Genomic DNA, 12,493 nt, shown 5'->3' with positions numbered 1-12,493 from the left:
CCCGGGATAATGAACCTTGACCCCGAGCTGAACTCTCTTTAATTTCTAAAGAGTGATATAAATGTGAGCTTCTAAATAGTTTTATTAAGGTTTTTTTCAGTTTAGTAACTAAATACAGAGATATTAAAGACTGACTTATCTTATCTACAGTGAGTTAAGATTTTAATGAAGGATTCTGCAGTTAAGTTTAAAATTAATCTTTAGAAATATGCCATACAGTTTATTTTTATTTGAATATGAAATAGCAATTGTATCAAAATGCTTGCGTATGAATGTTTGATATATTTTGTTATTATTATTGTTGTTGTTGTTGTTGTTGTTGTTGTGCAGGGATTGTAGACATTTTGGCGCTCCAACAAAACCTGAAAGAACAAGTGTACTTTAATTGCTTGGAGAGCTGTTCAATAAAGTAAGGTGAAAAACACCGGAAATTGCTTCCTTTTCAAATTAAAGCGCAACATTTCTCACACCATTTCTATCCAAATGAAAATATTTCGGTTGTTGTGTTGTTGTTTTTTTTTTAAATAAATAAATAAAATAAAAACAATAGTCCTGTGTGAGAGAAATTTAAAAGCTTTCCACTTGAATTTGGTATCTTTGGACGCATGTTTAACACTGTTAGTACAGCGGGAGCTTTATTCTGACATTATGAGCGGTTACTGGTTTCACTAGACGATCGACTTGACACTGATGACAAAATCAGCTGTGCGCGCCGTGGTACCCGCACATCCCGCAGCACATCCCGTTGATAACTGGGAGTCAACGAGGGAGAGAGAGAGAACACCTAGTGGACCTACAGGCGTTATAATCATAACACAACTGGAAAAAACGTCTTCCAGGGAAAAAGGGGAAGTTTTGAATTCCACAGAGGGGGGGAAATGGGGCATTTGGGGAATTCATCCGGTCTCCGGTCTCCAGTCGGCTCCACATTAAAGTGGAGCGGAACTCTCGGACCCGCCGCCGGACCTCTGCTGCGCCTCGGCGCGCTCCGCGAAGCATCAACCCCACAATGAGAGCAGCTCGGCTCTAACTATGGGCGCGCACATCCTGGAGTCCAACTCCAGCGCCAACCTGACGCCCGCGGTGTCCGAGGCTGGGATCGTGCTGCCGGGCTACCTGGTGGTCATCTTCTCGGTCCTCATGGTGACTCTGGTGATTGTGGTGGTGGCCGGGAACGCGCTGGTCATCATGGCTTTTATCGTGGATAAAACCCTGAGGAATCAGAGCAACTACTTCTTTCTGAACCTCGCCATCTCCGATTTTCTCGTGGGTAAGTTGGCACTCTCGGGAGAATATCTCTATTTCTAACGTGCTCATATTTTCTCCTCGCGAGTGCTTATTACGCATGATCCGACACGTATTCTGACACATAAATTGGAGTGTTTTCCTCTTCTACATGTGGTCTTTGTCATTATTCACGGGCATTTTTACGCACAGAGGAGCATAATTGTATTTTTTTTATTATTATAGTAGTTGGCCGCTCACGTTCCTTTCTATAGGTCACTACTTCAGCTGAGGGTAATTAACAAATTTGCTGAGAGAAACTGTCCGAAATCTGCACCTAATCTTTTTAAACTGTCACCTGTAAAAAAAACGGCTGGCATCCAGACGGTGCAGAGGTGGGAATGTTAATGATTTGGAGGCGTTGAATCATCATGCGGTATATCTTTTGTATGTGTGTGTGTGTGTGTGTGTGTGTGTGTGTGTGTGTGTGTGTGTGTGGGTGTGTGCGTCCCAGGTGCTTTCTGCATCCCAGTGTACATCCCCTACAACCTGACTGGCAGGTGGATGCTGGGGAAGGGGCTCTGCAAAGTCTGGCTGGTCATGGACTACCTGCTCTGCTCCGCCTCCGTCTTCAACATCGTCCTCATTAGTTATGACCGTTTCCTGTCAGTCACCAGGGCAGTAAGTACAGCCTGTGAAGATGCTCATTACCACACACACACACACACACACACACACACACACACACACACACACACACACACACACACACACACACACACACACACACACACACATCAGAGTCACATTCAGTTCGAAGAAGGTGTCATCCCCCCCCAAGGCAGATTTTGGTGCACGATGTCACTGACTTCCCTGGTTTTCCTCAAGGTTTTTTTTTTAATATATATATTCTTTATTTCCTATACGAGTTCATGTCTCCACTTGTTTCTCCACATGTTGGCTCTGTAATAAAAAAAAAAAATCTGTCTTTTGATTATTCAGATCAATAATTAGTCCAGCAAATCGTTTGGCTTCCAGTTGAGTTTTAGCAACAAAGTCGTTTCTGTCTGCAGTGAAGACAGTTTTAGTTTCAAAACTGCAATATTTCCCATGATTCCAGTTACTAGTTTCAATGTCTTTGAATAGAAAACCAGCATGACCAAAAATGTATTTGTCTGCTTTATGTGATGCTGCTGTTTTACCCCACCTGTCGCTGTGAACTGCTGGTCAGAAGGCGTAAATTAGTTCTCTATGCTTAGAAAAAAAATATCAATTTGGAGCATTAAATAGCTCTGCTCTGCCCCTCCCCTATCTGTTGCTGTGCTGATGCTCGGCTGGAGAAGGCTCCGGCATTTCTCCATTTGTGGAAAACAGTCCATTTTCCGAGAAACTAAACGAGCATCACCCGCTGATTTAATCTGAATAATGCTTGTTTTCTGTTTGAAATAAAAGCAGTTTGATCAGGTTGTGATTTTCATCCCTTTTTAAAATGTCAGGTAAAAATACTGAAATCCCGTTTTTTGTACTTAAACGTGTCGTAGCAGAAGACCCTCGTGGCAGCCTACGTCCTATCGATAGCTCCTAAAGAATGTTCTGGCATTTGTAAATACACAACCGGCTCCAGTTTACCATGAAAACAAGGAAAATATTGTTTCCAGATGCAGCAAATTCTAATGCTGCAGATTATTTGCATGCTATTTAAGAGAGTTATGCTCTCAGAAGACATCCACTCTTCAAACGTCCATATTTTTTTTGACCAGATCAGCTGCACGCGCTAATGAGCACTTAACCAAATCTGCTGTCCTTGCTACTCCACATCTCTTCTCAGTCTGGGTGATTTGCCTTATCTTCGTACCTCTGGATGCGCAGGAAGTGGAGCCACATTAAAGGAACGTTTCAACATCAAGTCAGGTCCTGCTGCAGTGGATTTCTCTGGTTTCTTTGGGAGATAAATCCAGATTTTGTGGTCCAGAAGGATGACCCTCTTGGCTAAAGACCAAAGATGATCTTCTACCAGTTTGAGCCAACTCCAACATCAAGGACATCATAACATTTTATGAGGACGCTATATTATGAACTCTTAAACCATCATCACATTTGTATCGATTGCAGCTCAGCGAAGCCCAAAGTTCTAAATTATAATAGGATAATGTGGGCCATTAACGATCTTCCTGTGGGAAATGCATACTGAAAATGGAAAACGTTGTTTCCAGTCAGAATAACCGATGAATAGAAACTAAAACACGTGAGATTCCACAAAGATTTGCTCATTTAAAAGACTAATATTTCTTAGCTTTTTGCTCTGCTTTTCATTTTTTAATCGAATAAAACCAGGAACCTTCTGCTCTCAGTACGAGTTTAACCAGGAAGGTCATTAGTGACACACAGCCTCCAACCTCCATTTCATGTGTAAACTATCATCAATTTCCCTTTAAATAATTGGCCAATGCAAATATGATAAGGGCTTAAGGTTTAATTTAAATCCCGTTTGCTTAAACCACTCTGATTTTTTTTTAAATATTGGAGTTGTTTAAAGACAATCCACATTAAAAGACACCAAGAGAGTTTTTCATCCGGGGTGGGATTATTAAATGCTCCTCAATAATCTAACAGAAAGCCTATTTAAAAAATCTCTTAAATCAGCCTGTTTAAATGGGTAAATAATTTTTTTTTATTTTCTAGTAACTAATCAAAGAGGCAAAGTGAAAAACAAAAACTGCAGAAAGCTAAATTCCCTTTCCTGGAGTCTCGACTCTTGGGTTAAACTCAGCTGTCGATGTAGTAAAACCTGCTGACGATGAAACGACTCGGTTCACATTTCTGAGGCGTCGCTGTGATTTCAGAGCCGCCGGTTCGCTACTGGTGGATCTCAGGCAGAGTTTGGTTACTCAGATGATGTCACAGTTATGTAATGCAGCAGCCAGGAAGTATTTCGTACGGTGGGCATAGAATCAGGTTGGAGAGGAAGCAGCAGGGAGGGCTTTGTGGAAGTCAAGTTTCATGGATGGTGGAAACACAATTCATCTGGGAATAAAACCATTAAAACCCACGTTATAGGCTTGTTCTTTCTGCTTAGTTATTCTTAGCAGTTTCCTTTAAAAAACCTGCGCCTTGTAAGGTCAATTGAAGCAGAATAATACATTGCTATCAATGAACAGAGGTCTTTTTGATTTTTTTATTTTTTTTTGGAGCTACTATAATAAACTTACTCTCTCACAATCTTTTTCTTTTTTGTTTGATAAATCATTTAATTTCGCGGCACAGCGTCTCGAGTTGACCATTTTGATCTCGTGTTGACTGGCGGCTCTCAAAAAGGCCGTGATGAAATCTCATCTCCTCAGTGTTCAATTCGAATCTGCGGGGAGCGTTATCTCTTTCACTTACCGCTGAAGTGTCTTTGCTTTTGTAGTGAACAACTCAAGATCCAGGCCAGCTCCAATTAGGGGCCGATCTCGAAGAGGCGCCGTGTCATTATCAGCTTTTCTTTTCTCCTCAACTTGGTCTTTAGCCACATCAACAGCAGCAGCAGCAGCAACATCCCCAGCTGTTGCAATGTACTGAAGCAGTTTGATTTAAAAAATAAAGAAAGGAAGAAAGAACAGGAGAACAAAAAGACTTGAAGAACAGTGAATAGAGGAGCCCTTCTGAATGATGGTGAGGAGGTGAAGCTAAATGAGAGAAAGCAGAGAGGAAGAGCGAGGGGAAACCAGATGTCTCTTTCACAGCCATGTTGCATCAGTGAATGTGGCTCTCAGCCCAACATTCCCCTGCTCTGTTTGGCTTCAGTGACACACCGTGGAGTAAGTGCGTCATGAGTGGGTCTTATTTACAGCATCCCTCCCTTGCTCTACCAGAGCAACAATAAGGGCTTCATCCTGAAGAAGAAACCAGCGTTTTTTTTGTTGTTGTTGTTGTTTCTTTTTCAGGCTGTTGCCACCGAAGCAGCTGTGCCTGATCGTTAGTCACAGAAAAACATGTATTATGGAGCAGAGTTTGTGTTGTGAGGGCATCACTGTTAAATCACACTCTGTGCCTCTCCTCTCCTTGCAGGTTAAATACAGAGCGCAGAGGAACATCACACGCCAGGCGGTGCTGAAGATGGTGGCGGTCTGGCTGCTGGCGTTCCTCCTCTACGGCCCCGCGATCATCTTCTGGGAGGCCATCGTGGGCCAGAGCGTAGTCCCGGCCCACGAGTGCTACGCAGAGTTTTACTTCACTTGGTACTTCCTGCTCAGTGCGTCGACCTTCGAGTTCTTCACGCCGTTCGTGTCGGTGGCCTTCTTCAACCTCAGCATCTACCTTAACATCCACCGGAGGAACAAGAGCGGCAACGGCGGTGCCGAGGACGAGGCCAAGCCGCAGAGGAAACCCAGGAAGTACAGAGACGGCGCGGGGGCCTGGTCCGTGTTTTTCGTCAAGACTCGGAAGGTGACCTCCAGCGAGCCTGCTGCCATCTCGGCGGTCATAGAGGACGATGACATTCTGTCGCCCTCCTCCAGCGGCTGCCCCGACACCAGTCAGATTTTTGTGCAGAGGGAGAAGTTTTCTCCTCACCGGAAAAACTCCAGGCTGTTTCAGCACACGGCTTCCTGCATGGCGCCGGGCCGGAGGACTCCCGGATCCCGCCTTTCCCGAGACAAAAAGATCGCCAAGTCGTTGGCCATCATCGTCTGTATTTTTGGAATATGCTGGGCTCCGTACACTCTGCTCATGATCATCCGCGCTGCCTGTGGCGGCGAATGTGTGGCGCACTACTGGTACGAGATCACGTTCTGGCTCCTGTGGCTGAACTCGGCCATCAACCCGTTCCTGTACCCTTTGTGCCACAGCAGCTTCCGAAGAGCTTTCTCAAAGATACTGTGTCCCAAGAGGCAGTCAGTGCAGCCTCAAATTGAGGTTCAGTCTTGCTAGATGAACTCAGCTGCACAGCCATATTTGAAGAATGCAGTTCGTGTTTGATGGTCATACGCTGTAAAAACTCATACAATGTTCTTCCATGAAAAAAAGGTTTCAAACCAAGAAGACGTTTTTGCATTTAAAGGGATAGTTTGGCGTAGTTTGGCTCTTACCCTTGAATAGGCAGGTGTCGTTTCTACTGGTGGGTGACATGGACTTTAAATTATATCACGATATTTTGTGATACTATTGCGATAATGACAAAAGGTATTACAGGTTGCTGCGTAGCTGTGACTGCATGACACAGTAATTTTAGTTCCACAATGCAAACACTGCTTTTGAAAAACCATTTTTAATGCACTTCTTTAGGATACCAGTCACTAAACTTCACACAATAGCTGCTTAATTTCTTCAAATTTATCGATGTTTGTTGACTCTCTCATCAGACAAACAGTATAGAAAATAGTAAAATTAACAACCTGACAATAGCGACAGCTTGGGTTTATTTTTTTAACGTAAGCATCATTAACTGGAATTTGTCATGATGACAAAATCAAAATTCTTATAAAAAATGTATCATGGTGAAAGATAAACGATGCGTTAAATACACACCTTGTCATATTGTGAAGAAAGGCTAACAGCTAATCTGACCCACTTGCTATTTTAGGCAAAGTTACCAATTTAAAACAACTCAAACCAAAAACAACATTTCAACAGGACAACATGGGATAAGTGCTGTATCCTGTTTAAGATGGATTTTTTTAGGAGACCATTGGTTGCTGTTTAATTAACTGAGCATCTTCTGTGTAATTACGCTAAAGCTATGTTAGCATAAACTGCTGGCTGTTTCCCTTCTCACCAGCTGCGTGCTGTCCATTTGGTTTTTTGCCTGCAGAGGGGAAAGTAACATTTTGGATTATCTGCCTGGCTGCTTTGTGCAGCTACTGTATATTACAACAGTCTCAACTTTATGTAACTGTGCAAAGTCACAACGACATTGCCTATAGCTCAGAAAACGGCACCAAACCTAAGGTTGATATTGGCTAATACTGTGTTGTATCCCACGGAGAAGAGCTGATTGTAGTTTGAGCTCTTTTAACTCATCAGAACCAACCGAGCCGTGTCGTTATTTGTAACAGTTTCCTTTCCCGTGATGTAAAAAAAGTCAAATTGCAACAACTTTGTCGAGAACTGGATTCTTCATCGCAAAGGAAGTTAGTAAAGCACGACTGCTTTATTGCTATTATTTTTGCCTTTCCTTCCCGAACTGCCTCAACTTTTTTAATGATAAATCTTTATTTACAGGGAAAGAAACTGTTGCGAACAACAACCTCGCTTCACTCCAAGGCACCCAAGCTATCCCTTCAGGCCAGAATTGTCAGGACACATTTGACAGCAATACGACGATGCAAAAGAGTCTGGAGAATGTTTGTAATGACAGAGCAGTGGAGTGGGAGTCCCACTGAATCTGCATCAGTAGGTATAATTCCTCTTGATGAGAGGAATGCCCTTAAGAGCCAGTGTCACATCTTTTATTTAAGCGCCGTAAAACGCTGGTTTCAAAATGTATGTAAATCTTCACTGTAACTAGATCGAGATGGATTAATGTGGTTTGGGCTTTGGGGTCTAAATGTGCTAAAAGCTGTGAGGTGATGATTTATGTAGTCAGGTAGTCGGTGATTACCATCATTTAGTCCAGGTTATTACATTAGGCCTCCTGTACGGCACATAAAAAATGATAAATTAGTGTCTGTCTGAATAGAAGCAACCAGAAAGACTTAGACGTCGTCCTTTTTTTTTTTTTTTTTTAAGATGGAAAACCTCTTAAATCTCATTTGTGTCAGGCTAATAAGAAATAAGGACTTAATGTTTTTTTTAATGATTTAAAACTCTGACTGCACATGCCATCCTTTTTCCTTTACAATAGAAGAGAAACCTCTAGCATATGCCTTCAAAAAGCCAATTCAAGCTTTTCATCGTGCAGCAATAGAATCACTAATGCTCAAGTCCTCAAACATCAAAGCACAAGAAGAACCGACTGCTGGCTGTCTTTTCCATCAACTCGTCTTATGTTGCCTACACAACGTTTATGTTTAAATGAAGCTGTTGTTGATGTTAATAATGTCATGATGAAATGGAAAAACAAGATTAAACCCTTTGTTCACTCAGACCTGCTCAAGACAAACCTAAATGTCAGATCCTGCTCGGTGTCTGGGGACTGCGGGATGTTTTGCTCTGATATAGAACATGTGGCTCTCTGGACCTAATGGACGGTGACTCATCTTGAAGTTTTGTCTGTTTTGGTAATAAGGAATCGTTTGCGTGTGATCTGTTGGTTTTTCTCTAAATCTGGTCAGAGGTTAACAGACAATCATCGTGGTTGTAAATATCTTCTTCATTTTGAGCTTTTAGTGGTTTAAGCGATTTCAGCTTAAAGGTTGGGAACGTCAAACATTTCTTGAGAACAAGTGGTATTTAATCCACACAGTCGAGTCCGTGTTTGTTTTTGCTCCAGCCAGATTGAGGTAATCTTTTCAAAAACGCCAACGTATTTCTTTTGACGCGGCACCAACGTTTCGAAGCATCCTTCATGTCCATGTATGGTCAGAGTCACGACTCGAATCAACTGGAGAATCTGTAGGCGACGCTACAGATTAGGGTGATGGCAAGGAGTTCTTTCAACCTCAAAGACTTGGAGCTCAAAGATAAATGGTCAAATTACCAGAAGAAACATCCATAAAGTTGCTCGGCAACTATCAACTATGATTTTCACATCACATTTTTAAATTACGTGATAAAATTGGATGTTCTAATATCGTTATGTGTTTGTAGAAATGTCTGTCATTCCCCATCACAGACATCTTGAATGAAATTTTTAATTTTTTTTCCATCCACCATGTTCAAGAGTATTCACATTCACTTTTGGTACAATTTGATCAAATGTCCCTTATCATCCACATGCCTTTTGGTTTCCACCAACAAACTTTGTTTATGGCTCCAGCTGGTTATTTGAGCGCCGTTTCCAGTGGTATTGATAGTTTTTACAAGTTTTGACACGCCTGGCTTTTATTTCCTTCAGGTTCCTAACAAAGCTGAGTCAAGGCTTGATGTGGCCGGTTTTAGCCATTACTAAACTCATTTTGACGTATGTTTGGGATCATCGTCCTACTAAAACAACCAAACTGAGTCGACGTTTCTACAGTCTAGTCTTGTTGTCAAACAGGATTTAAAGATAAAGATGAACTTTTTTTGTCTTTCTCCTCAGTCCAGCCACTTTTTGTAACCACTGTGGGCAAAACAGTCCCACAGGATGAGGCTGGCATTGTGCAGGTCGGTACTGTATTCTTCAATTTGAAAGACTCGTATTGAATTTTGCAGACATTCACTTTCCATCTCCCCTAGAGGCCTAGTAGCTCATTTTTAGTCTTTGTCTGGTCATAAAACTTTTCTCTAGGAGCTCAGTTCTATCAACCCTCTTTGCAGTAGGGGTTTATTTTCTGGTCAGCATATTCTCTCTCACTCCATGGCAACATAAAGGTTGTTTCACTTCTGCTGCCTTTCCACTGTTTGTAGGTTATGACAAACTTGAGCTTGTGTGGTGCTCCACATTTTCTGGATACTTTTTTTTCTTCTTTACCATTTATGTTATCTGATGGTGACATTTTGTACAATATTTGTTAAAACTTTTGGGTCTTCCAGCATACCAATGATCCCAAACAAACAATCTGGTCTTAGAACTGTTAAAGTAGCTTTTGAATGGGCCTTTTCAATATCTGGACACATACTCTACTGAAAAACCAACCAGTTGAAATTGACTACTAATCCAGATAATTTCCATGCAAAAATGTTGCAAGAAAATATGCAATTTATTGATTGTTTCTTTGCTGTAACAATACCTATTGGGAACAAATGCTATCCTGTTAGAAAGTCTTATTTATTTTTTTGCATTTGTGGGTTGAGTGAAAGAACAATCCAATCCTGTCTGCTTATGCCAAACCAGATTACTCTACTATTAACCCTAGTTTGGAGTTTGCTCCGTTGGTAAGACGATGTCTGCCAATAGTTCCTGAGTCTCATCTCGATGCTGTTTTGCACTGCGATTTCCTCCAGTGATAACAAACCTTGTTTTCCCCCCCGACACCGTCACACCGCTGCCTCCACCAGCAGCTGTTTGGCTTCGGAAGAGAAGATTTGGACACAATTGACTCTGCTGCTCAACATAAAAAGACATTTTCTTACAAATCCGTAACACTCTTTCCGATTTTAAAGCTCTATTCCCAAATCTGTGTTGTTTCAGTAGAGAAATAATCAACCAAATTAAAATTCACTCACCTTTTGTGCTTAACTTATATAATTAAACCTGCATTTATACATTTTTTCCTCAGTTTATGACGCCGTAGAGATTTTAATCTTCACCATGTGCCATGTCTATTCCTGTTTATAAATGTCACCGAAGCTGTTTGGAGGGTAATTATTTCATTCTGGAAATGAAAATGCTTTCTGCATCCTCGAGAGAGCAAAATTAATGTGAAACATTCATATTATAGAGGAGAGAATGGAGAATTTTGACCCTGAATATCCAATTCACTAAAGAACATCTGGATCAACTTTTATGCACCACTATTTGTTTAAAAGGCTTCATATTTTAAATAACTCATATTTAAAACGCATCATCTGTCTGGGTATGCCTGCGGTCTTTATCGGACCTGATGATTGAGTTGCCTTCTCTTCTCTGGACTTTTTATTTATTATGCAGCAACGTCGGAGAGGGGAAATTCTTCATATTCGTGCTAACTCAGTTAAGCCAAAATTTTAAAATAAACAGTTTACAGGAAAGATTTGAAACCACACGTTTCATATTTTTGTCCAAAAGCTGCATTGGATCTTTAAAGCTGAATTTTGGTTTTAATTTTGTTTAGTTATGATGCTCAAGTTCAGAAGTAAACTTGGTTCTCTAACAAGATAAACAAGTCAAATGAGTTCCAGCTAAATAAAGTCGTCTCTCATGCAATATGATGTCCGTTTTATTTTCTCGTTCCGATTTCCTATTTTTGAAATGCATTTCTTTGACAGCCTGTCACTTTAAGAAAGAAATTTCTACCCACATTTGGCAGACACACACATCCACATCTGTCACACACATACACACACCAAACCAGTCATAACTTCATGCTGCTGATCTTCACAGAACTCAATGTTTTTCATGGCATAAAAAAAAAAAAAGGTTTTTCGCTTTCACATTTATTTCCTAAAAATATTTGAAGAGCAACCAAATCCCCACACGGCGACGTGACAGCATCATCTCACAACCAGCCAGCAGAACAGCAGCGAAAAAATAATCACAGAAATTGGTGAGAAGTGACTGAAAGAACATTTGGCCCCTACCCACAGATACAATCTCGATGGGGTCAGACGCCAGTCGTGTGACGGAGGCGCAGTTCCCCCCCCCCAAAAAAAAGAAGAAAATTCCCGAGCTAAAACTCCCAGAGACCAGAGGAAATAATGTTCATGTTGCTGTGCCAGACACTCCAGGACGCCTCTGCATGTTTTCTGTCCATACCTTAACGAGTCTCGACTGTTTATACTGCAAACTGGAGAGCTACTGAATATTATGTGAGCGGCCAGAAAGACATCCAGGTTTCTCCGTGTTTGTAGGACCAAAAAAAATACTAACCTGAATTTGGATTTAGGAGTTGCAACTCTAGAGATAGGCTGGAAAAAAATTAAAAATAAAAACATTTGCATTGATATTGGCTAGATTTGGAGCACAGCATGCAGTGAAGGAAGTATTTTAAAATGCTTCTGAAATATTGCGTAAGATTACAAAATCTGAAATAATGATGTGAGGAGGGCACTTAAAACGCCAGAAAACTCAGCATGGGTTGTCATGCTGCTTTGGTTTCTTTTTTTATAAAAGAACAGAGAGAGCTCGGTTACTAGAAAAGGACAAACAAAAAGCGGGTGAATATAATTTGTTCACATTGAACAAAAATAAATAAAAAAAAATGGAGAAGATTAGATAAGATGTAGATTTGCTCGCCTTATCTTACTGAAAGACAAATCTGTGAAAGGCAAATATTTGTGTTGCGTCTTCGCTGCTTCTGAATCATGGCGAGAAAACAAACTGCAGACTTTGCAGCATCTCTAAACCTTACTTCATATCTTTCTTTAGTTAGTTTGTTACCTCCAGTTGTTATATAAATTGTGTGTATATCAAAAATAATTTAAAGGAAGTTTGAAACTTTGAAATTGGCTTCTGTCTCTTTAAGAAGCTTGACAGGTTTATTAGTAAACGTGTACAGTGAGATGATTTTTACAGATTAATGGCTGCAATGCAGGACAGCAGTAGGAGGGGGAGGTAAGTGGTGTCTGA

General features: G+C 41.0%; 1 protein-coding gene across 1 annotated transcript; it reads left to right on the top strand.

Annotated features, from left to right (window-relative positions):
• The first annotated feature begins 758 nt into the window (after nucleotides 1–758).
• Nucleotides 759–11,131, top strand: LOC106919632 (histamine H3 receptor). The gene is made up of 3 exons (XM_014990120.2): nucleotides 759–1,270; nucleotides 1,739–1,905; nucleotides 5,275–11,131. The coding sequence occupies exons 1-3, from the start codon at nucleotides 1,033–1,035 to the stop codon at nucleotides 6,133–6,135; spliced, it is 1,266 nt and encodes a 421-aa protein (XP_014845606.1). The 5' UTR covers nucleotides 759–1,032; the 3' UTR covers nucleotides 6,136–11,131.
• The last annotated feature ends 1,362 nt before the right edge of the window (nucleotides 11,132–12,493 follow it).

The sequence above is a fragment of the Poecilia mexicana genome, unplaced genomic scaffold (genome assembly GCF_051168715.1).
Source record: "Poecilia mexicana isolate PSO_F unplaced genomic scaffold, ASM5116871v1 scaffold_4, whole genome shotgun sequence".
Taxonomy (NCBI): domain Eukaryota; kingdom Metazoa; phylum Chordata; class Actinopteri; order Cyprinodontiformes; family Poeciliidae; genus Poecilia; species Poecilia mexicana.
This window is presented reverse-complemented; position numbering and strand designations above follow the sequence as displayed.